General features: G+C 42.7%; 5 protein-coding genes across 5 annotated transcripts; 4 read left to right on the forward strand and 1 right to left on the reverse strand.

The window, feature by feature from the left end:
* Positions 1 to 746: 746 nt before the first annotated feature.
* Positions 747 to 3,129, forward strand: LOC123405010. Its single transcript, XM_045098886.1, has 3 exons — positions 747 to 915; positions 1,509 to 2,359; positions 2,945 to 3,129. The coding sequence occupies exons 2-3, from the start codon at positions 1,936 to 1,938 to the stop codon at positions 3,127 to 3,129; spliced, it is 609 nt and encodes a 202-aa protein (XP_044954821.1). The 5' UTR covers positions 747 to 915; positions 1,509 to 1,935.
* A 5,715-nt stretch (positions 3,130 to 8,844) lies between these two features.
* LOC123403124 (probable pyridoxal 5'-phosphate synthase subunit PDX2) lies at positions 8,845 to 11,303 on the forward strand. Its single transcript, XM_045097087.1, has 7 exons — positions 8,845 to 9,037; positions 9,121 to 9,248; positions 9,894 to 9,981; positions 10,092 to 10,165; positions 10,309 to 10,500; positions 10,680 to 10,777; positions 10,878 to 11,303. The coding sequence occupies exons 1-7, from the start codon at positions 8,980 to 8,982 to the stop codon at positions 11,008 to 11,010; spliced, it is 771 nt and encodes a 256-aa protein (XP_044953022.1). The 5' UTR covers positions 8,845 to 8,979; the 3' UTR covers positions 11,011 to 11,303.
* A 2,170-nt stretch (positions 11,304 to 13,473) lies between these two features.
* On the forward strand, positions 13,474 to 15,752 carry LOC123401563 (upstream activation factor subunit spp27-like). The gene is made up of 2 exons (XM_045095390.1): positions 13,474 to 13,941; positions 15,266 to 15,752. Exons 1-2 carry the CDS (start codon positions 13,618 to 13,620, stop codon positions 15,389 to 15,391), a joined length of 450 nt encoding a protein of 149 aa, XP_044951325.1. The 5' UTR covers positions 13,474 to 13,617; the 3' UTR covers positions 15,392 to 15,752.
* A 207-nt stretch (positions 15,753 to 15,959) lies between these two features.
* LOC123401562 lies at positions 15,960 to 18,863 on the reverse strand. The gene is made up of 7 exons (XM_045095389.1): positions 18,773 to 18,863; positions 18,509 to 18,684; positions 18,357 to 18,412; positions 17,922 to 18,036; positions 17,122 to 17,244; positions 16,586 to 16,760; positions 15,960 to 16,490 (listed from the first exon to the last, which is right to left on the reverse strand). The coding sequence occupies exons 1-7, from the start codon at positions 18,860 to 18,862 to the stop codon at positions 16,305 to 16,307; spliced, it is 921 nt and encodes a 306-aa protein (XP_044951324.1). The 5' UTR covers position 18,863; the 3' UTR covers positions 15,960 to 16,304.
* Positions 18,864 to 21,599: 2,736 nt separating this feature from the next.
* On the forward strand, positions 21,600 to 22,429 carry LOC123402564 (protein RESPONSE TO LOW SULFUR 2-like). The gene has a single exon (XM_045096486.1). The coding sequence runs from the start codon at positions 21,991 to 21,993 to the stop codon at positions 22,297 to 22,299; it is 309 nt and encodes a 102-aa protein (XP_044952421.1). The 5' UTR covers positions 21,600 to 21,990; the 3' UTR covers positions 22,300 to 22,429.
* Positions 22,430 to 25,571: the final 3,142 nt, after the last annotated feature.

Genomic DNA, 25,571 nt, shown 5'->3' on the forward strand with positions numbered 1-25,571 from the left:
AAACCCCTAATCCCCAACCCCCACCAAAGATCTCCACGTACGCTGACGTCAATGGAGGGAGGAGGATGCCTGCCGAGACCAGAGGAGTGCGACGGCGTGATCACCGAGAAGGTGTTGGCACAATCGCAGAAGGGCAAATTTGTACAAGCTTTAATAACCCCTAAACCTAAAATCGTGAATCAGTTATACCAAGATCACATACTTGATGGGGGGCAGTCAAACCTCTCACTCCTCATGGAATTACCATAGAAGATGGGAGCACACACGCTTTATGTTAATATATATTTTTTCCATCTCCTAATCGACTGTAAAATATGAAAAAAAACGGCCAGTCCACTCGACAACTATCATATAAGTTCCCTATCTTTTCTAATGAATGAATTGCTATTCTTTTGTAGGATAACATCTTTTTATGGTCGGTGATAAAAAATGATGGCTTCTTTTGTAAGATATAATAACAACTTTAAAAAGTTTGAAAACAATTTATTTATGGACGCGTCTAGGCAGCAGTCGGGTGCTGGCTAGCCTTAGCTGGCATCCTTCCATAAAAGGTAAGTTTTTGTCCCCACACATATAAAAAAGGAAAGGGCTGGTCCGGCTGGTTCCCAGCGCACCACGGCTGGTTCACCAAAGCCCGAGCAAAACCACGGCTGGTCCACAAACTTTTCTCCCAAAAGGTACAGTCCCTACACTACTTTTCTCCCAAAAGCACATCTTCCCTGCGCATCTTCTTCTCCCTCCACATCTACACGCAGCATCTCCCTCCCCATCTTCTTCTCCATCAAGCAAACAAGGGGGCAGTTGCCCCATCCCAGATCTGAAACTTCACCAAGCAAAACAAGCAGCAGAAATCAGAGGAATTGCATAGCAGAAAAGAAAAGGCAGTTTAGAACAGAAGGGTGAAGAATCACAGAGGTAAAGCCATCAGATTTTCTCACCTTCCCCCCTTATGCATCCACAGTTAGTTGTGTTCTAGGTTGGAGGCTTCTCTTTCTCATCCAACATGTTGGATCCATCATCTCTTTGGTTTGCAGCATCTCTCCTGCTTTCCTGCATGCTTCCCTGCTTCTCCTGTTAACCACCTGATTAGTGCTAGAAACCATGGTAGTCCAAAGATTTTAGTAAGGCAAATTGCTAGTACTTTTTGAGCAAGAATAGTTTCACTATGAGGCAAAAAACTGATGCAAAAAACTCAAGCTATTCTTGTAAGAACTAATGTACAAAAATCTGAAGCTATTCTATTGCTCTGATTATGGTGGTCTTGGGGTGCTGTTTTATTTGCTTGCTTGTAGAAAGGAAAGGACAGTTAGTACATTGTCTTCAGTTAATGAGCTGCGAAAACGAAGGGAGCAGCTTGCTTGTATTAAGTGTGCTGCTTGCTTGCCTGTATTAAGTGTGCTACTTGCTAGCTTCATTGAGCTAGCTTGCTTCATCTATTTGATGATGAATAGTTGGATGCATGGTTGAGCTAACTAGCTTCATCTTTTTTTATGTTCAAAAATGATCAGGTTGACGATGATTGACCTGAATGAGGAACCCCGATGAAAATAATGGTGATCCTGTGTACTGTACACAACATGCTGCTGGAAATACAAAGTTTGTTCCGGCATCACCTAATCCTCCTATGATTCAGAAAGTCGGTGTTGTTGCTGCAGAAGGAATTTTTACAGATGGGCACTCAAGTCTAGTGATGGCTGCTCCAGGTAATACACAAATACCTGCAGCGGTAGCTTCTGAGAGTGATGGACATACCCTTGATGGCACAGGTGCACCGAGCAATACTGGTGGGACTGTTGCTAATGGGTTCGGTGATGAAAATGATGATGAAGCTTGGTCACAACCAAAGGAGCCTCATGTGGGCATGAGGTTCGCACTTTGGAAGGCGCAAAAAAACACTACAATTCTTATTCATTGCAGATTGGCTTTTCAATAAAAATGAATACTTCAAGGAAGGCTGCAAAAACTGGAGAGCTGATAAAGCAGCAGTTTGTTTGCAACAAGTTTCGAAAGCCTAAGGTCGATGACGGAGGGGCAGAAAAGATTCCTATGCTAGATGAAATTGTTGACGAAACAAAAGATGATGATCAAGATGAGGATATTGTCTTTCTTGATGATGACAGTAAAACCAAAAAGACGACCAAGAAGCGGAAGAGAGATACAATATTGCAAACTGGTTGCAAAGCTAAGATGGTTGTGAAACTAATTGATGGCGGATGGGAAGTGATCCACTTTGTTGGCGAGCACAACCATCCATTGGTTGACAAGCCATCTTTGACTAAGTATCTGCGATCACACCAAGGGATCCCAGCAGAAGAAAGGGCATTCCTTACACATCTTCATAACTGCAATTTGACTACAGGTTTAAACCAACACCCCTAGCCCCCTACAACGAGCACCAACATTAACACATGGTTAAAACTTTGACACCCTGGAGATGCCTAACAATTTTTTGTTTCTTGATTCCAACTCCCTGTCTGACTTGCTTGAAAACATGTGCCTTATTTGCTTGATAATAACAAAGAACTTGCTTGCAACTGGGCATGATAATGCATGATTTGTTTAACACTCTGGTTGCTGAACTTGCATAACGCTTATCAGTTTGTGCTCGATTGGAAGTTTCTACTTGCCTGATTATTATCGGTAAAACAATTTTGATGTGAATCTAGACTTACCTATGATTTGTCTAATTGTAGTTGCAAGTAGCAAGTAACAAATTTTGTGTTTCTTGCTTCCAACTCCTGTCTGACTTGCTTGAAACATATAACTATTGTGTGTAGTTTGCTCGTGTATTGCCTGATACATTTTTGTCGTAGTTGGTTGTATAGCTTCTGTGATTTGCCTAGACTCTGCATTAGAGTTGCCTTCATCTAAGAAATAGAAATTGTTCTTGATACTATTTTTGTGTAAAAAATGGTTAACCACTATTGTCACTTGATGGCGGCAGGTCATATGATGCACATCATGTCAGAATTCTATGGGACGGAACTCATTGTCCCTTATACCACTAAGCACATTACAAACCTCAAGACGGTCTTGAACCAGGATGCTACAAAAGAAGGGGATATGATAGAGACAGTTGCATACTTTAAAGATCAGCAGAAAGAAGATCTAGATTTTTTTACAAGATAAAGTATGATGAGGAGGACAGGGTTGAAAATATTTTCTGGGTCGATGGTGCATCAAGGAAGGCTTACATGGAATCTTATCATGATTGCATCTCCTTTGACACAACATATATGACTAACATGTACAACATGCCCTTTGCGCCATTCATTGGAATTAATAGGCATGGGCAGTCATTCATGTTGGGTTGTGTTTCGTCAATTCCATTACTTGCCTCTTTTACTTCACTTATTGCTTCGTATTGCTGCTGAGAAGCCCCGGATTTTTTCATGGCTGGCTGCCTTGCCTTCCCCCCTTGGCCATATTTGCTATTTTCAGAAAGAAATGTTTGTGGATCCCCTCCTGTATCATTCATCACAATTGGCTCTAATATGAAGTTGACACTTTTCTTCTTCTTCTTAGGTAACGGAGGCGGTGGAACTTGGTTGTGACCAACTTGCTTTGGTTCTCCAACTTCAAGTGCAGAACCAATTTCTCTCATAACTTTCCGGCGAATCTCCTTTGGGCATATTTCCTCGGGGGTGAATGTGAACGGCAGATCCAAATCTTTTGCGCTCAACAACTCTTCAAAAATCCTCTTTGCTTCCAGTGCAAGGGATCTGTCTTCAATGTCCAACATTTCTCTCACTTCAAATAATGAGAAGTGTGGGGTTGGGGATGCAGCAGTTTTAAGGTCTGTCATCACAAGATCTCTGACACGGATGCTATCTGCCTCATCCAGTGATTTTTTTTCTTCTTGTTGTCTCTCCTCTTTTCAAATAGAAATTGCAGTGTGCATTGTTCATCATCAACGCTGGCCGGTGTCCCGCCTGAGCCGCCATTGTCGCCTGAGCCACCGTTGCTGCCTGAGCCACCGTTGCCGCCTGAGCCACTGTTGCCTCCATTGTCGTCATCATCATCTTCATCATCCCCCTGCTCATCATCTTCCTTCTGTTCTTCATTGTCATCACCTTCATCGTCTTCCTTCTCTTCGTCATTGTCATCACCTTCATCATCTTCCTTCTCTTCTTTGTTGTCATCACCTTCATCATCACCATCGTCTTCCTTTCCTTCCTCCTCATCTTCTTTGTCCTTGTTTCCATCAATTTCGACTTCCCTCCTCATGTGAACACTTGTTCCCACCTTGTCACCATCATCATTGTCCGAACTGCCATCTTCTTCGCTGCCGTCATTATCTTTGTCCTCCCAAACTTCGTCATTTTCACTATGATTTCCTCACTGCCATCATCATCAGAAATAAATGACTCTTCGTCACTTGGCAAGTTGTCTGTGCCGGTTGGTACTTGTTGATGTCTTCTCTTCGACTGTCGCCTACTTGTCTCAACATCATCAGGATCTGTTGTCCTTGCCCCCCCATTCATCATCATCGATCCTCCCAAACCTAGTCACGAGTTTTCCAACTGCATGTGAAATTACAGAACACATTTCGTGCACCATCCCTCTGAGTTTATTTTGCTTCTGCAAAACATAAAAAGTGGACAATAAAAACCATTATAAGAATCACCATCTGTTGAGGATATCAAAAAATGGATCAAGTAAAAAAAGATGATCAAGAAAAGAGAATCACTATTACATGAAAAGAAACAGCCATCGGTTGACTTACTGTTTTGTCATATGACTCGGGCAATCTTGTGGCAACAAATATGGTGATGTGATCCATGCTTCCAAACAAGCTATCATCCGCACACCGTGAAAACTCGGTCTTAAGCTGGTGTTTTTGTTATCAAAAAAGGAAAATATGAGTGACAACAAAATGTGGCAGATGCATATTTCAAATGAAAAAAAGGTAATTCTAATTGTATGAATTTGCCTGCATCCACTATCAGATTTCTTGATGCCTACTAAAAATAATGGGTAGTTAAGATTTAGTAGGTGTTAGAGTTGCAGAAAAAATGTATGTAGTTTGCTAGTTTTGAGTGCATAAATTGCTTCTGTTGCAAAGAGAAACTAGCTGATGTTAAACATATAAAATGCTGAATAGTTAAACTATCCACCGTTTGCCTACTATTAATTTCAAAAAGTAGTACAAAACATGTGCAATTACTGTCATAAAAACACAAGTTCAAACTAAAACTGAAAACTACTTAAAATATGTGTAAAGCAGTTGCCCAAAAAATCTTATTAACTTGCTTGCTCTTTCACATTTCGTTGCCTCCTACAGTAGAGTACATCAAGTTTCTTCAGAAAACATAGGTCCTTACAAACAAAAAAGGATTGCATTTGCACATGGAAAAAAAGTGTAATAGAAAAAGAAAAGGAAATGAGGTTACCCTCAAATTGCCGTATTCTCCCGGGGCCTTCCTGTCCTTCTTGATAACTTTAGAAATTAAATCTGAATTCCAAACTGACACCCTTGGTACCAAGTTGGGAATTGGCTCATCAACATCCAACGAGTCTAGATACAAAAGTTGTGTGATGACAAAAAAACCAGACGTTTGAAGTTAGTTGATGTTTGAAAAAAAAATGATGCTAGCAACAAACAAGCTAGAAGCACTTACAACAATGTGGAAGACACAGCAACAAACAGCCTTCTTGTTGCGACGACCCAATGTGAATGCTAGCTTCAGTTGATCAACAACAAACTGACATATGTCCGTCTCTGTTATCACATTGACATACATGACCGTCGGGAAGCTTTTTGGGGAAATACTTAAACTGGTAGAGGGGGCAAGGAAGGAAGAAAAAGAAAGAGCTAGCCAAGCGCGGACGAAGTCATCATCATGAGATCCATTCCTTTCCTTGATCATCTTGCACCAATTTGTGAGAGTCGGTGAATTCTTGGAGGTGATATTGTAAATGTTGTACATTGCCTTTGTGATTTCAGGACGGTTATCAAAGCAAACCTTCCTGTCCCTGTTTGGCAAACCCCATATCCTATGGACACTTGCAGCATCTACAGGAATCTTGTTCCTTTCTGGAATAACTATCTGCGACATCTCAGGATCATAATGCCTCATTATCCATTGGCTAAGATCACGAGGCATGCTATTCGCTGCAAGGTCCATAAGGCCACCAAACTCTTTTTCAATGATGGCACCTTTTTGCTCAAAATTCAAGTCCTTGTTCAACTTGAAGAGCCTTGCAGGTGATGCCCTGTTCCTACGACCCTATTGCACAACAAGATGAAAAAATAAGGAAAGAATTAGCAATAATGTTCATTACTGGACATTGTTGGGCGACGGTTTTGAAAAACAGAGGCAACCACTGCAAATACCTCAGTTCCTCCAGTCTTTTGTCGTTTTGTATTTTGAGGTTGATCCACAGTTGGACCTTCAGCATTTACATTTTCAGAATCTCCGCCTAGGCTCTGATTTGAATTAATATCATCAGGACTCTTCCGTCGCGGAATAATAGCCTGGCAACTCTGACGCTTGTACCCAATCATTGTTGAACCACTCGGTGGCTAAAGAGTAAAAACACACAAATCAGTAAAAAAACATGTTATGTACAAAAATAACATAAAACTTCAAAAGAAATTCGAACACCTGTGATTGCTGCTCTTCATTTTTATGAGACGCAACTTCATCATGGCTTGCTACAGGAGGATCATCCTGTTTTTCCTTTTTGCTTCTTCCAACCATCTATTTTCTGTTGCGTAGAAAAAAGGGAAACATTAAGAACATCAAGCAAAACTCAAACAATTCAGTTCTGCAAAGGGTTGTAACTGTATATCATGCACCCTAAAAAATTCAGGTAACAAAGCATGACTAGAAGCGCCAAAAAGGATTGTTGTCCACTAAATGAAATTCAGACTGTTCCAACAAAAACAGAAACTACTAAAGTAGGAGAGCTCCAACATTAGAAACTACTTAAAAAGCAGAGCAATGTACACTACACGCAATTGTAATATAAAACCTAGGCAACACATGATAAGACACTGGGCAAGTGAAAATATAAAACCTAGGCAACACATGATAAAACACGAATAAGCAACAACACACAGAAAACTAGCAGAAAACAGCCCCTAAAAATGCAGTTAACCATTCATTTTGGACACATCAGTTCCAATGTAACATCTATACTACCTATGTGAACCTAAAACCTATGACTGATAGGCAACAAAAACTAAATGAACAACAACTGTACTGTAAAGATGGGTGACAAATAACCAACAAGCAAACTAATTAGCATCAACAAACAAATGAGGGTGATAACTACTACAATACAAAACTACTGCCTACTAAACAAAAATCAACAAGCTACATATGCAAACACTACTGCATACTGAATAAAAACCAAATGCCTACTACCAACTGAACAAATATCAACAAGCTACATTGCAACACTTCAACATCTCTGTGGCCTTCCCATCTTTAGTCACCTGACAGCAATGAACACCAACAACCAACAAATGGAGGACTCAGTGCAAATTACCCCCTCCCTTGCCTACCTCACTGGACTTGAACACCTTTTCATGTAGAAGAGCCCCAAACCCTGCCCGAGATACAAAACCTCATGTGCTATTGTTGGGCAACTCAAACATAAAAATGGAGCAACAAAAATGGACTTGCCTGATCTACAAACGACGAGCAAATCATAGCCAATGTTGACCTACCACACACCCCACAACCTACTCAGCAATCCAACAACCCTAACTCAGCAAATCATAGCCAATGTTGCCTGATCTAGGACTCAGCAATCATGAACCCTCGCAGGAGCTCAAGGCATTCAAACCCTAACTCAAGTCGTCCATACATGCACTAGAAGAACCCCCTAGGATAGCAGTACACATGCACTAGAAGGACCCCTAGGATAGCAGTAAATGTGCCAAAACAGAGAACAGAACAGATCTGAAACAGAGTGGATAAACTCACCAAGGGGAGCTTGCAGCGAATGTACCCTCCGACGAAGTCCTCGGTTGTTGTTCTTCTCTGCCGTGTCTCCGGTACTGCTGATGTTCCGCTGCCGACTCCTACTTCCATAGCAACGATGCCGCCGACTCCTACTTCCACAGCAACGACGCGGTGGTGTTTGCTGGGGTGGTCGCACCTCCCCTCGTCGCCGCAATGGAAGTCAGGGACGGCGTACGCGCGACCAGTTCCTCCTCTCCCGCGATACTGTTGTTGCTGGTGCGGTTGTTGCTGCGGTGGCCCGTTCCTCTTCTTCTCTGTCACCGCACGACAGTTGCTCGCCTCTAGATGCACATCGGGCAGCACAAAGGGCCACGAATCGCCGCCACACCACCGCCTCGCTCCTGGTTTGGGGGATTTGGATTTGGTTGACAGAGGGGCTCGGGATTTACCGGTGGCAGGAGAGGAAGGGGAGGAAGGGGAGAGGGATGGAGGAGGATTCGAAATGACGGAGCGGAGCGAATGAGGATGGAGGGACCCGATCAGGGGACACCTGGCGCGGCAACCGAAAGACCTGGCCAACCACGCGCCGCTCAACGAAAACGGTTTGATAGTAATCGAACGGTGCGGAGAGCGTTTGCCCGAGACAACAAACCGGCACAGCTGCACTAATTAGAATTTAGGTTTATTTATTTATTTATTTTATAGTGAAGGAAGATACAAGATAGTATGTGCCACTAGGTGTGGACGTCTGGTGGGCTAGCGATCTCACAGCGGCCACCCGAGCCCGGCCCCTACCCAGTAAGAAGAACGGACGGCCAGGACCATCTCACCGACGATCGGACGGCCGCCGTCGCTCGACCCCCACTCCCCCAGTGGCGCCGTCCCCGTCCGTCCGTCACCCACTCCCCGCGTGTGGTGTGGCGGCCGCCGCCCACGGCGACGTGCGCCTCCTTCCTCCCCTCTCTCCCCATTCCCGTGACGTCACCGCTCCATTTCCACCCACCTACCCAAGCCGCGCCACACGTTCCGAGGCAGGCGGCGAAGGGACAGAGAGGGAGCGGCCATGGCGGCGGTGGTCGGCGTCCTCGCGCTGCAGGGCTCCTACAACGAGCACATGGCCGGTGCGTGCGCGTTCCTCCTCCCCCTTCTTCTTTCCACTCGCCTTATTGCGTGTTGTTGATTAATTTATTTTTTCTGGGTGCAGCGCTGAGGAGGATCGGGGCCAAGGGGGTGGAGGTGCGGAAGCCGGAGCAGCTGCTGGCCGTCGACTCGCTCATCATCCCCGGCGGCGAGAGCACCACCATGGCCAAGCTCGCCAACTACGACAACCTCGTACGCTCTCCATTTCTCACACGATTCATTAATCATGATTCATAACCGTCGTCTGGCCCTCTCCGTTCCTCTAAATTCCCGAGATTGGTTGTGTACGTGCTGATGGAGGCTCTGCGGAATGTGTCTGAAATCCAAGCATCAGTCATGGCACGATATGGTCGATGTTCACTGGTGGGCGAGAGGTTTGATTTGAGTGATAATGTTCTTTCTTGATTGGATTTTGCCGTGGCCGAAAACGAATCAAGTGGGTATATATTCGTCACTTGAGTTCGATCAAATAACTTGCTTTTGATCGGATTTGAAAAACCCTGTCTTATCCCTATTGATGCACATTTCCCCCCTGTTCCAAAGAGTGGTTGTTTTAGTGCTTCATTGCATTGATCAAAAGGAAAAGAGAACCGCATCCAAGTAAAATTCAGTTAGTCGTCCATGTGTAGTAGTTCTGGCTGTCTGAGTAGAGAATTGTGAAAAATGGCTCTCATCTGAAATTGCATCCTCATAGTATTCGACATTTCCCCTACATGGTCATGCCATTCTCTCCTGTAGCATCAGCATAACAGCTTGTGACAAATTTAATTAACTGTTACCTGTTTATTTGCTTACACTGTAAAATGCTCAAACATTTCACCCCATCTTTCTTTGCAGTTTCCTGCACTTCGAGAGTTTGTCGGCACAGGAAAACCCGTATGGGGAACCTGTGCTGGGCTCATCTTCCTTGCAAACAAGGCAGTAGGTATGTGGAATTCTGAACCACTGGTCAGTACAACTGCTTTAGACCTTCTCTCGATGAGATTAATTGATGGGAATTGGGACATCATGACTGATAAGCAATATAACTTGCAGGGCAGAAAACAGGAGGCCAAGAGCTTGTTGGTGGGCTAGATTGTACTGTCCACCGTAACTTTTTTGGGAGTCAGGTAAATTTGTGGTCCACGTTTGTTTATTTGATGGCTAAAATTGTTGGTAATATCATTTGGATTTTACATCTTCGAAAGTTCTTCAGATAAAGAGAGAAGAATGTGAACTCCATGTCTGATTGCAGACTCCATTTCTCTTGCAGCTTCAAAGCTTCGAAACAGAACTTTCAGTGCCAATGCTTGCAGAGAAGGAAGGAGGGAGTAATACATGTCGTGGCGTATTTATACGGGCACCTGCTATCCTAGAAGTAGGCCAGGATGTTGAAGTATTGGCCGATTGCCCTGTTCCTGCTGGCAGACCCAGCATTACAATAACATCTGGCGAGGGTGTGGAGGTTTGCTTTTTTTTGCCCTCTTGAGTTTGATCATAATATCCATCTCCTGCTGCTGGTTATAATATTCTGCTCATATTTGAAAAGATTAGAGTTATAGGGTCCAATGTAGATGGACTAAGTAGGATTTATCGGTCTAATCAAATAAGCACAGAAACTGACGGGCAAATCAAACCTTGCAGGACCAAGTGTACTCCAAAGATCGGGTGATTGTTGCAGTACGACAAGGGAACATCCTTGCCACCGCATTTCACCCAGAGCTAACATCAGACTCTAGATGGTAAACGTTCTTCGTCCGTGTGACTTTATGTTATTTACTTCACCGCTCAGTGGTCAAGCGTCTAACACCGAAGACATTGCTTCGCTCTGCTCCTCGCCAGGCATCAACTCTTCTTGGACATGGACAAAGAATCTCAAGCAAAGGCCTTGGCCGCGCTATCGCTATCTGCATCTTCAAACAATGCAGAAGTTGGGTCGAAGAATAAGGCTCCTGATCTACCCATTTTCGAGTAGAGCTAGGAAAACCGAAATTTGATCATCCGGTTGCTGACAGGAAAGGATTTTGGGCATTTGTTATGCCCGGTCCAGTGGATGTTTCTGGCATCGAAGCTGTGCCAGTCAAAATAATTGCCATTGTGCTCCAAACGCTATGGTATTGCTCTGAGAAGGAAGCTGACCATTGGATATGTGTGTCGCTGCAGTAATACACATCAATTGAATGGTTATGTATATTTCTCATGGTTTTCATGTCAGCGTGATGATAGAAAATTTTCTAGCATGATGACAGATAACGCCGTTTTGTTTTATATTCAGTGCTGAGTACCTTCAATGCTACTCCCTCTCTTCCTAAATATAAGTCGTTTTAGATATTTCAATAAGGACTACATACGGAGTAAAATAAGTGAATCTATACTCTAAAATTCGTCTATATACATATGTAGCTTGTATTGAAATCTCTAAAAGACTTATATTTAGAAACCGAGGGAGTACTATGCATTTGTTGCATTTGTCAGGCAATCTTCTCTCGCGCCATTGTCTTGTCCGCGCATCTTAAAAGGCTTGTGTTTGGCATTGTGATGGATTGTCATAATCTCTCTTTTTAGCCAGCCTTTTGTATATAATCTTTTTTTGTTTTTCATTGCCATTTTCAGAACAAATTATTAAATAAATTATGTCAAAAAAATACACGACGATTAGAGACAAGTTGCTCCATTGCACAAATTCTTAGTAATTATTTTTTTCGTTATAAATATAGTTTGAAATACGAAATGCATGATGAGAATGTGGGAGGGCATAAAAAGGCGGCACAATTAACCCCAGTAAAGAAATGAAAATTTACCCCTCTAGTGCAAGAACGCGTCAAGGCACAAGTAACGTGTTTGGTTGTTTGGTTGTTTGCATTGTTTTTGACATTTTACATACTTATTTCAGTTTGGCCTTTTGGAGCAAATGCAGTAAAAATATCAATATCTACATGTTGATTGGTTGCGTGCATGTAGGCTGCCTCCAACAGGGAAGCAATTTTTGCCTCCCGTTTGGTTGCGTGCATTGGGTAGGCTGATGCAAATGATGTTTGTTTGCATACATGAAACACGATTAAGATTTAACAACTATGCATGACACGTAAGAGTCACGTGTTATGATGGTGTTTTAAGTTTTGTACTAACCAATTTTTTATGCAACCTAAACAATCAAGGAAAATTCTATCTAGAAGCGCCGCACCGTGGACATCCGGTGCGGCTGGGGTTTGTGTGCTCTCTTTCTCGTGCATGATATGATGTCATCAGATTCATTTTAAATGATTGGAAATTCAAATAAAATTATCTCTTAAATCGTTAATTCAATCGATGATCCATTTTCATCGTTGATTTTGTTTCGACAAAATCTTCAAAACTAGATCCCATGTCGATATATTTTGATAAAAAGAATTTGCTCATACTTACCACATTTGTTGAACTTACTTGTCATATTAGAAGTACTTTCTTGTCTGATAAACAATAATTTAATCGCCAATTTTTTGGAAATTATGTATAAATATGACATCTCGACATAATCAAAATGGCAAGCACAAACAACTTTTTTTAGATGATTACACACAAAAATATGACAACTCAACATATTTAAAATCAATGACCATAAAAAAATTTGGTCATCGTTTGTACATATGACAACTCGACGTAGTTAAACTAGCATCTTGACAACTAAGTTTTTATAAAATTGGCAACTATGCAATTTTAAACTACTACTAGTAGTACTAGTACTAACCAGATGCATTTAGCTAGTGAATAAGGTCTGTCAACACATGTTTTGTGTGTGACACTTTTTCTATCGATTTTCTATGTGACGCTTTACATGCAATGCATATTTTTATGATGTCATCTGCATATCCTTTTAGTCCACGCTGTTGTGTGCTGCAATATAGATACATTTGATGCATGGTTCACATCGAGAAAAAAAATGGCAATTAAGTTATTTTTTTCAGATAAGTAAGTGGCTAATAATACGACAAGTAAGTCTAAAAATATGGCAATTATGGATGGAGAAAAAAAAGTCCTCGAAACATGTCGTCATGGGTCTAGTTTTAAAGATCTCGTCGCGATAAAGCCAACGATGAAAACGGATTGTCAATTAAATTAACAGTTTTAGAGATAAATTTTTTAAAATTTTAAGACAATAAAGAGAATTTTAATGACGTCATTTGCATGCATGCATTGTAGGGAGATGGACTTAACCGCCACATGAAAAGATTCAGTAGTTAAGCCCAACAATCAAACATGTCAAATTCTTCACGCGTGGGTCTGGTTAGGGTTGATGTGGTAGCGTCATAGTCAAAGCCAGAAACGCACATCCATATGTAATTATGATTATCTAAAAAAAATGTAATTATGGATTCTTCTTGAAATAAAATATGTAGTTATGAATAGTCGTAAGGACCGGAACGCAAAAGCGGCTGGTCTCCTCCTTCCCCACTGCCGAGACCAAAAGGCTGCAAATACAAAATGTGCTCCATGCCTTCCCCCAAACCCTAAACCTCCGAAAACCCTCCGCCGTCCCCGTCCCCACACCCTCACTCCCCGCCGAAGCGGAGCGCGGAGAGACCCACCCACCCATCCCACGGCGATGTCGACGGCGGCGTACACGGTGCTCCGCGGGTGCCGGTCCTTCATGTCCTCCGCGGCGGCGGCGGCTGCCGCGGGGAGCAAGAAGCCCGCAGCGGCGGCGGCGGCGGCGGCGGCGGCGAAGGGGGGCAAGAAGTCCGCAACGGCCGCCGCGAAACCCAAGGCGGCCAAGGAGAAGGGCCCGGTGGATCCGAACAACCTCCGCGGGATCATGCGGCCGGTGCCGGTCTCCGACGCCCTGAGCAAGTTCGGCGGCGCCCCCAACATCTCCCGCTCCGGCGTCCTCAAGATCGTCTGGGACTACGTCAAGGCCAACTCCCTCCAGGTAGTGCCCGCCCGTCGACGGAGCCCTAGCTGTCCGTTGATCCCATTTCTGCGGTCTCGCCTGTATTGCGGCATGTTAATCGTTCGAATGTTGGATAAGGGTGGGGGTTTCAAAGAAGCGAACCCCGTTTTGGTCGATTTGGCTGTAGATTCGTTTGTGTTGCCAGCGATTAGCGACTGTATTGCCTGAGTTGATGTTGGGCTGGGGCTGGGGCTGGTGGTGGGGTGAAACGCCAATGCTGGCTTTGGGTGTAGTTTTCTTTCAGCTGTTCATCAGGGATCTGCTGCTGTATTTTAGCAGTAACCGGTACATGAAATTTGACAAAAAGTTTCATCCAAATTAGAGTTGTGCTCAACCCTGATAAATTTTGTGGATTCTGCTTAAGATAAAGCACCTTTCATTTGTTTGTGTTGCAAGATTATGTTAGAGGGAAACCCCTCCATGGTGTAGTTCATTCCTCATTCCCCTGTCTTAGGTAGGTAGTGTATTAATCTCACTGGGTAGACTGCCTTACTAGCATTTTAATTTTGCGCTGAGGTTGTTGTGCTGTACATCTAGTATTAATGAGCAGGCCAATTGCTGTTCAAAATTTCATGTTCGGTCGCAGTTCGTTGCTTTGGTGTCTATCGAGCACATCATCAACAATACTTGCTAAACACTGCTGTTAGGTCCTAATCTTTCTGTTCACTATGTTCCTCTGTGTTGAGGCAAGAATTTCTGTGTGTTTGGAAGAATTTATGTTGTTTGATACTTTCATAAAACATCTGTATTGTTGATTGCACCTTTTTAATTCGCATGGTTATACCTATATCATCTGGTTTGCTGTATCAAAAATAGTTAATAGTTTCAAACTTTCAATTGAAGTCCACTCTGCACTTGCAAATTTATGAACCATATATATTAGATATGTTCTTTTCACTGCCTTCAACAGAGTTATAGTGATGTTGCATAATCTATTGGCTAATTAGATAACAATTGCAGTTGACCACTTTACTGGCTTGCCATCTGTTTGGAGGAAGTTATGTAATTGACCGTTGTTTGATGAATGTCTGGTTTCTTGATTGTGCCTTTCTAGTTGCATCGTTGAACATGTATGACATCGTTCCTGTATGAGAAACAATTAATAGTTTCCATTGAAGTCTACTCTGCAGGCTGCACTAGCAACTTGCAAAGTCATAAACATAAAGTTGAAATTCAGTGTTAGATATGCTATTTTGACTGCTTTTACTAGGTAGCTCAATTATACTGATGTTGCATAATCTATTGGCCGATTAAGTAAAGAAATCGCAATTGACTGCGTTACTTGCCTCTACATGATTTGCAGAACCCAGCGAACAAGAAGGAGATCATCTGCGACGAGAAGCTCAAAACCATCTTTGATGGGAGGAACACGGTTCATATGACGGAGGTCACCAAGCTGTTGTCCCCTCATTTCGTGAAGTCTACCTAACTAAAGCAGCCGAATGGGGGGTTGGCGCTGGTGCTTTCTGCCCAGAGCCAGCGCTGGAAAAGCTTATTTTGCGACCCCTGTCAAGTCAATGTTCTACTAGGTAGTTAAGTAGTCATGGCTTCAGACTTTGTTTGCCATTTAAGGTTTGGGGCTCGGTGATGATGCATGTAAGAAGGATTCCCTGTGTTTTGTGGTTTGTAGCTCCTGCCATCATGAGAGGGCACCCACATACACATGCATGTTGATGTGGTTTCAGTGTGTTTAGTCTGTTAATTCCACTTTGTCCTAGTCATATATATCATGCTGGTCTCTTGGTTGCAGTGGATGGTGAATTTGTGATAATAAGCAGGTTGTGGTCAAATGTCGTGTCAGTGGCGTTCCTAAGAGTTCTGCTTGGTTTCCTGTAAGCATCATGGATGGTTACCTGCACGCATATTATACATTGTTTGTGCTTGCCTATTATTATGTCTTGGCTGGAGCAATAGTCCAGCTAACCTCTGATTGTTTTCCTGCTGCAAGAAACATGATGGAAAATCTCTTTGAAAAGATGTTTGTAGCTCGCATTGTATATGCAATTTCATACATACTGAATGGGCCTGAACATTGCGCAATGTTATACTACAGTGTAACAATTTGTCAAAAGGGAAAGGAAAACACCGGCCTAAGCTGTGTACAGACACAGACTGCATCTTTTTCTTCTTTTTTGAGAATCATGGTTACACGATACAAGGAGCGCCGAGGCCTGAGACATCTAGACGCACTCTGGAACAGTATGAGAAGAGAGTACAGCTGCATCTTCTGTACATGATTACTGTATATATGATGTTATGCTGTGCTGTTCACTAGTGAAAAGGGGCATGGCAGTACACCATTTTGTTGACAAACTTTTGGAGTTGGTAAAGCTTCTGTGGAATCAACTAAGGAGATGGTGCACCCATTGCTCTAGGATCGCTGGTGAGCCATACCAGGGCCTCTCTTCATCATCAGAACCTACAGGAGAATGGTACACGCCGTCGAAGCTTATATTCAGTGCGCCCTCCAGATGCGCTGACACTTCGGGGACGACCCCATCTCCCCAGACGTCGGCGCGGCCGCAAACCTAGTATGGGATTTAGGGTATTGTTCAGTAGTTTCTGTTTGGAAAATAAATGTGGAATATTCCACAGCATGGCATTGCTTGGGGGTGTCACTCACCTGTTTGTAGCCTTGTCCGACGAAACGGGCCCGGAAGGTGGGGCCTGTCGGAGCGGTTTTGTTATCGGCACTGACCATGACTGCTTCAGCTACTTCTGACGGGGCATCCACGGCGACAAGCTCATCTGTGGTAGCAGCAAGGGAGCTTCCAGTTAAAGGAGCACCCTGAATATACCTGTCAAGAAGGAAGACTATAAAATTGGCGTTCATTCATCCATATAGCAGAAATTGTTCCATCAAGAATTCAAAATAAGAGAATGTTAGTTACTTTAGCTAATCCAGGATGATAACCAGTCTGGCAAGAGCAACATCAACGGTAATAAATATTTTCAACGCCAAGAAAATAAGTCGCTAAATATTTGATGTTGTGACCCTTTGACCTTTATGTTCAAAAACTTGTATAATCATCACATCCACAATGAAATGGTTTCAGCCTTCTTGGTTAAGAAGATGAAATGTAATGCATAAGCCTCAATTCTATGATATGATTAACATATAGTCAATTATTCAGAACCTGAACTATAACGTTAAGGTACCTTCCAGCAATGCATACATATCGTAGTTCTGGTGTGTAAACTGCAGGGGCACAATTCTTCTCGACGTAGTTCAGTAGTCCTCTAGTTTGGTCAATTACGCCAGAAACACCTTTGGGAGGTGGCCTAGGAATTAGAGAGAAAAAAGAAAAGCAATTCAGATACAAGAAAAGCATGCTCCGGATTCAATTTTGACAGTACATTGTTCTCAAAATTCCACCTGCTATCAAGTTAAAATAGTAAAGCTTGCATGAATAAACATGTACATTACTTTTATGTAGCAATCCACATGTCAAAATATATAGCAATAGTTGGGAGATTTTTACATGTAAGGGCTTGTTTGGATGGCAGCGTATTAAGCTAAATCCCTTCAGTGGATAGAAAATTTAAGTAAAATATTTGCACATTCAAAGGAAACAGGATAATATTTATCACCTTCCCAAACAGTGCCTAATCATATCCTGTAAACACAAAACTACTGAAGTCCATATACAAGTCTGGATCATATTGTGAAGGTAACAGGTATATTTGCACTGTTGTAAGCTGGGACAACATAAACTTGCATGTTCTAGGAGAAAAAAACAGAAGGGGGGTGTAACAATAGGCGCCAAATCTAATTTCCCCCATTCCATAATTCATGTCTGTGATGTAAGAGGCCCATATATTTCTGCAAGAACTTGTCAAACTAAGGAATACAAGCCACTAAGCTTGCGTTACTCCCAAGTGCGAGTTAGAACAAAAAATAAGGTATTACTGGACCATATATTCATGATTTGAAACAATGACCAAATAAAAAACCGTACAGGTGGGGAGTGCCAAGCGTGAGCAGTAAACTTATGTCAGAAGTCCCGAATTCCTCCATGTACACGCGCGCGAGCCAGCCCCCAGCTGAATGCCCTATCAACGACAGCTTCCCGTCTGCAAGCATCAAACAGTTCAGAGTCAAGACGAATGCCCTCACTTTTAGAACATCGATCATTTTATTCCATGGTTTTCTGCCTGCAATATTATGGACAACTGAGAATACATCCCAGAATCTTCAGATGGCTGAAACTAGCAGGAACAGAAGGAAATCGAAGTTTAGATGGTGAATTTGAAGCAACAATTTCCTTGTCATGGTAGCTGAAACCAAGTCAAGTCCAAACTGTTCGACGGCACAGAAGTAGTAAAACTGCTAGAGCTTCATTCGCAGGGCACTGATGACTGGCAGAAATTGCACCATGATTTGATGGACGAACCTGGAGAGCCTAGCTCCCTGGCCTCGGACACCGCCTCCTCCACTCGGTTCAGGTACCTGCGGTGAGTGCAGGCAAGGTGTTCGGTGAAACCCGACGGCACAAAATCAATCGCGTACGCATGCGGATGGTATGGTAGGATTGCTGCGTTTTACCAGTCGAGGACGGGGCGCGGGCGGAGGGTGCCCCGCCAGTAGCTGGGGTCGGCGAGGCCGGCGGCGTTGCGGAGCCAGTCGGGGCGCGACACCCGCGCGACGACGGACGGCACGCCGTGGCCGTCCCGCAGCGCCGCGGCCAGCCGCGCGTAGTCGCCCGTGTTGTTCCCGAGCCCCTGCGCGCCACTACGACAGACCGCCGCGCGTCACACACGCGCGCACAGACAACCGGAAAGACAAAAAGGAGCCGGGGCAGTGATTAACTGGGAGGATGACGGCCGGGCGGCGCGGCGCGGTGACGGGGACGTCGGAGGGCGCGGCGCGGAGCCGCGCGGGCGGGAGGAGGGAGAGCATGGCGCGCTGCCTGCGGTGCGGTGGACGGTGGTGGGTGCCTCGCCGTGGCGCTGGCGCGGCGTCCGCCTCTGGAAGAACAACTCTATCCGCCGCGGCGGTGTGTATGGACGGACACTGGCGACTTCACTGAGCAGAGCATAAGCCCAGGCCAGTCCAGAAGGTGGCCCATTCTGTTGGGCCCTGACCCCTGTGACGCTGTCCATATAAATTTTGTAAAGGCCTCTTTGATTACTACTCCCTCCATTCACAAACACTCCCTTTGCCTCAAAAAATAATCATAACTACTCCCTCCATCCGAAATTATTTATCACAGAAATGGATAAAAAATAAGTTAAACAAATGGATAAAAATAGATGTATGTAAAACTAAAATATGTCTATAAACATTCATTTCTCTGACAAGTATTTTTGAACGGAGGGAGTATAAGATATGCTAGTTTTTCCTTAAATCAAATGTACTCCCCCGTCCTATAATGTAGCATATTCTTTTACATTAGTGTAGTGTCAAAAAGCGTCTTCCATTACGGGACATGGGTAGTATATAGACATATTTCAGTATGTTTGTTCACTCATTTTAGCCGATATCTCATATGTAGTTGATATTGAAATATTCAAAATATATTTGTGACCGGAGGGAGTAGTTCACAGGATTCTCAAAAACTAAAAAAAGTGAGAAATACTAAATTCAAGTAGCATGCCCTCTTGAATCAAGTATAAGATTTCCAAGCCACGGAATTTTGGATCAACTAGTGTGTCATGTCAGGAAAAAAAACTGCACCAAGTGTTTTGAGCAGATGGAAAGTTTCTCCAAAATAGAGTGCAAAGTAATACTTAGAATTTTTTTCCTAAGGATCCTAATACTGCGAATGTAGAATTCTTTTCTTATGATGAATCTAAAATCCCATGCAATTCCTTTGAACCAATGGAGCCCTTAAAGGGATGTTTATGTTTTAAAATAAATTAAACAAAAAATTTGTTTGTGCATCTCATAAATAAATACTTTCTCCATCCATGAATAAGTATCGTGTCGTATGGACAAATAAGCGACACTTACTTCCAAGCAGAGAGAGTACTCATGAATTTATTAAAAAAATATAATATAAATATGTAAAATAAGAATATATATTCATAGAACAAAGAAATATAAAATTAAAATTAATTTTAAAAATAAAAATAAAAACAAAAGGAAAAAATGACCGCTTTTAGGCCGAAACATGGGTGATGAAGACGTGAGCAATTTCTCCCAACATGTGAGATATAGCATTCACCAATCCAAGCTACAAGAAAGAACCTATGTTTTTTCCTGTATGTGTGTTGTTAGATTTGTGCGCCCTCAAAAGATGGTGGTCTTATGGTGTACATGATATTGTGAAAAATAAAGGTTTATCAAATCATCCTCTACCTCTATCGAGCAACTAGTTCTCATAACTTGACTTTCTATTTTCTATGATAGTTCCATAAAAAATGAACAGTTAGATAGCCTACTCACGTGTGTGATGAAGACGTGGGCAATTTCTCCCAACATGTGAGATATATCATCGCCAATCCAAGCTATAAGAGAGAACCTATGTTATTTTCGTGCGTGTGTGTTGTTAGATTTGTGTGCCCTCGAAAGATGTCGGTCTTATGGTGTAGATGATATCATGAAAAATAAAGGTATATCACGCCATCCTCCGCCCCTATCGAGCAACTAGTTCTCATGGCTCGACTTCCTATCTTCTATGATAGCTTCATGAAGAATGAACAGTTAGATAGCCTACTCACGATGAGCGATGGTGGTGTGGTCTTTGTTGCTCCATTTTAGGGTGGAGGACATAGGAATCTAGGGGGTGGTGGCCCACGATGGCAAGGCGACGTAGCCCTTGGAAAAACAGCGTACGTGGGAGGTTTTGGTCGGCGTTCTTGACCACATGGGTGGTGAGATGGCGACGGGTTACGGCTGCAACGTGGAGCTTTTTCCTTACCGTCAAATCCGAGGTTCAATCTCTCCCATCCATCATTGTCATCTCTCTCTCTCCCTCTCTCTTCCCCTCTCCCCCTCTCTCTCCCTCCCTCTCTCTCCCTCTTCTTCCCTCTCCCTCCCTTCTTCTTGCGACGACCTCCATTCTTCTTTTTTTGCGACGACCTCCGCCCTGAATTTGTTGTCTTAAAATTGTTTAGGTCGGATGTAACTAACACTAAAACGTGTTTCTATTACCCCTAGAAAAAAGTGTTTCTATTGGCTTTGAAATTTACTGTGCATCATATAGCTCGAGCTCACCCTAGCACTTTCCCTGATTCGCCTCCAAATCTAGTTAATATGGATGTCTTAGGTTTGACCTTGATCACCCAACTTTCACAATACTTTTACACTATGGTTGTTGCATCCAAACGTCTTTTTTTTTTCATTTGACAACCATTGTCATTATTATTATCATTTTCAGATGACATCTACGTATATGCATCAACGAGTTGTGAAACAAAGTTAGCATGGCACACAAATAGTTTGAAGATGAAACTCCAATTCATACATAAGTACTCCCTCGGTCCCAAAATTCTTGTCTTAGATTTGTCTAGATATGAATGTATATAGTCATGTTTTAGTATTTTGATACATTCATTTCTAAACAAACTTAAGACAAGAATTTTGAAACGGAGGGAGTATTAACCAAATAGTTTAAAACAAGTCAAATAGAAAACAATGATTCAACAATGCATACTTCTTTCAAAATTCATACATACTGTTCACCATACAGCCCGAGCTCACCCTATCACTTTCGCTCGATTCGCCTCTTCTTTGAACCAGGGAAACCCAACGAGCCGCCGAGTCTGGCCCGCCCGCGTCCACACCCTTCACCTCCGGTCACTCTCGCTCGATTCCCCCATTCCGTCGATATTTTTCGAGGTGCCAGAATCACCACCGGTCACTGCTGGCGTACTACCCGTCGCCGCCTCCCGTCCGCACGTCCAGATACACCGAACCTGGACGCCTTCCCGGCCCTCACCCCCGCCCATAAATTAACCCGAGCACCAGTTGCCACATCTCAAAGCAACCCCAGCACACTGCAGCCAATCATAACAGCCACTCAAGCACTCGATTCGTTTCGGTCCTCTCTCTCTTTCGAGCTCTCCGTGCTCCGATCTCGGTCCATGGCGCCGTCCATCTCCATTGCCGTCCCTACGCCGGCCTCGGGCTGGAAGAGCGGCAGGAAGGCCGCGGAGGGCGAGGCGGAGGCGGCGCTGCTGCGGCGCCGGAACGCCGAGCTGGAGCGCGAGGTGGCGCTGCTGCGGGCGGAGCTGGAGGCCGCGCGGCTGCGCGCCGAGGCCGCGGAGGAGGCCGAGGAGCGGCTGTGCGTGCAGCTCGGCGAGGCCGAGTGCGAGGCCCTCGAGCTCGCGCGCGCGTACCAGGGCGAGGTCCAGGAGCTCGCGCGGGAGCTCGCCGCCGCACGCAGCAGATAGCGGAGCACCTACAGCCTAGAGGCAGGCAGAGCGCGTCGGCCTCGACGAAGGCGGTGCAGCGGCAGTATAGATTCCTTAGACAAAATGTAAAGCGAGGTTAATTAATTACTCTGTGCTTCTAGAGATTCTAATAGAGGACTACTCCTTCCGTTCCTAAATACTACCTTCGTCCGGAAATACTTGTCCTAAAGATGAATATATCTAGACTTATTTTAATTATAGATACATCCATTATATGCATTTTTAGGACAAGCATTTCCGAACGGAGGAAGTATAATTCTTTTAAGAGATTTCACGTCTCATACGGGGCAAAATAAGTGAATCTCTAGTCTAAAGTATGTCTATATACATCTGTATGTAGTTTACCAGTGAAACCTCTACAAAAACTTATACTCCCTCCGTCTGAAAATAATTGTTCTAAAAATGTACAAAATGGATGTATCTATAACTAAAATATGTCTAGATACATCTATTTTAGGACAAGTATTTTCGGACGGAGGGAGTATTTAGGAACGAAGGAAGTACATACAAATGTATGTAGACATACTTTAGAGTGTATATTTACTCATTTTGTTTTGTATGTAGTCATCTAGTAAAATATCTTAAAACGCTTATATTTAGAAACGGATGGAGTAGTTTCTTGCCCGAGCAAGATGACAGTGGTTGTAACTTGTACGCGTACAGTTGAATACAGTGCTACAGGAGCGAGCAAACGTTTCAATGGAAAAGCGACCTGCACGTACGTTCATACCTGGCCAAACGGCCCGTGCATGGCCCGGCACGGTCCGTTGAAGCATGTTTAGTAATCGGGTCGTGTCGTGGTAGTCCGTGGGCTGCGCCTCCAAGCCTAGGTACGGGCTGTTGGTCCGATTAGTTTCAGCTTCATGGGCTTGTTTTTAGACTTATTGGACCATATGTTATGTATATACTCTGTATATATTAAAAATATAAAAATATATAAAAAGGCGTGCCGTGTGCCTCGCACGATCCATTTAAATCGTGCTGGGTCAGGTTCGTGTCGTGCCGTCTTGACGGGGTGACGGACCGGCCTGTTAAGGTACGTTGGGTGTTGGGTAACTGTAACTCTCCAGCTCGCTCTAGTTCTGTGCTTTGGGGATGATTTGCCCCAGTTGTTTGAATGACGGGTGGACCTGGCCCTATCTGTAAATCTCAGGGGGTGCAAATTATCAGATACTCTGAGAATGTTTTTTTACACGGACTTTTTGCTATAGGGACTAAAAAAAATCTCTTTTAGTCTTATATGAAAGAAACATAAGGGCTTTTTAGAGACTAAAAGAGAGTATTTGGGAGTGAAGGAAGAAATCCCTATCAAAGGGTCTTTCGGGGACTTTTTTGACACCTTTTTCCAATAGTGTCCTTATTTTTAGCATACCATTTAATAACTTCTAGTACATTATAGGGATAACATGGCCTTTTCATATCATTTAATGACCTTTATTCCTTGTTTAGTCCCTGAAAAAAAACAAATAGGGACTAGAGACTTTTCAATTGGAACTAAAAAAAATCTTAGAACTTTTTAAAGAAACAGAGCCTCTGTCTGTGCTTCTCAGGCGAGTCTATCGATCATGGAAACCTTACTCCCCTTTTTTTTTAAACGATGGGTTCTGCTTTTTTTAACTAGAACTTTTTTGAGAGAATTTTAAATTAAATTGAAAATCTTATTCCGCTGGGCAGGTAGGCCCAACTGGGAGGGAAATCAGGCCAGGCATTCGATTCTATTCACAGGCGAGAGAGCAGGCCAGGCTGAGCACTTGCCTATATCTCGCTTCACGCGAGACAGACAGAAGAGCATCTCCCTGGTGAAGCGGGGGTGCCAGATAATTTTTTCTTCTTTTGAGAAATCGGTGCACACGTAGTAGTAGTAGGGCGCGAAATACTTGAGGGAAACTAGCCCGGTTTCCATGTTTTTACTGATCTTTTTCTTATCTCTCCTTTTGCTTTTATTTTTATTCTGGTTTCTATGTTTTTTTATCGTTTTGTTATGTTTTTGGTTAGGCTTTCTTATTTCTTCTCCTGTTTTTCCCTTTTTATTTTGGTTTTTCTTTCATTATTGTTATCTGTATTTCTTTAGTTACTAATTTTCCTATTGTGTTTCTTTGTTCTCGTAGTTTTCATTTTATTCTCATAATACGCATTTAACATTTTTTAATAACATTTTTCTGGATACATGGTCAAGCACTTAAAAAAGGTTTGATTAATACTTTTGATAAACAAAATTAGTACATAGTCAATATTTTTTATATAAATATGTTTTACATTTTTAAAATCTTGATTAACATTTTTCATATACAAGATCAACATTATTCGAATACATGATAAATATCTTTTCTAAACACACTTTAAGAAAAAATATCAAATGTTTCATTAACATTTTAAAAGTACAATATTAACATCTTACACATGGTTAAACTTTTTTATACACATTTAACTTTTCTTTCATTGCTTGATAAACATTTTTTACATACTAGTTTAATATTTTTCAAATGCTAACGTTTAAAGAAAATGTTAAATGAGTATAGGAAATATTTTGAATGTATACAAAAAAGAACAATGTGTACGACAAAGTAGACACGTGTTGGAAAACTAAAATAGAAAAATTGTCATCGAACCAACAAAAAAAGAAACAAAATAACCTAAAACCAAAGAAAAAGAACAAAAGAAAAACATTGCAAAAACGAACAGAAGTGTACACATAATTAGAAAAAGGTAAATCAAAGAAAACCTGAAAAGAAAACAAAGAAACCTGAATTAAAAAACACAAAAGAAAAAAAAGGATGATGAAATCAGAGTGAATCGATCGAGCGTAGGAACACAATGGGGCGTGAGTGAAGCCGTCGAGTCACGCAATTAATGGGTAGACTTGTAAGCGATGCCTATTAGTAAATAGTATGGGCAACACATAGTTGTTGCGCTAGTTAAGCCATGCCCATTGGAAAGGTCACTCCCACCTTCTCACGGATTCACAAAGTGACGTACTTCATGTGCGTTATTTATTGCAACCAGGAGTTTTTCCTTTTTTTATATTTGTCTTTTTAAAATATTTTATCTCTTAAACCATACTGTCAAAACGCGAACCATTCTCATCATTGGAATTCTCAGTCGAGATCTTCAAAGTAAGATCACATGTTAATAGGTTTCGACGAACTTTTTACTCACGAAAAAACAAAAAATGAAAGGAAATAAACGAGATGGGAGCATGCATTTTCTTTCTTTCTTTTTTCATTTTGAGAGGCACAATTGTGTCTGTCGCG

The sequence above is a fragment of the Hordeum vulgare genome, chromosome 6H (assembly GCF_904849725.1).
Source record: "Hordeum vulgare subsp. vulgare chromosome 6H, MorexV3_pseudomolecules_assembly, whole genome shotgun sequence".
Taxonomy (NCBI): Eukaryota; Viridiplantae; Streptophyta; class Magnoliopsida; order Poales; family Poaceae; genus Hordeum; species Hordeum vulgare.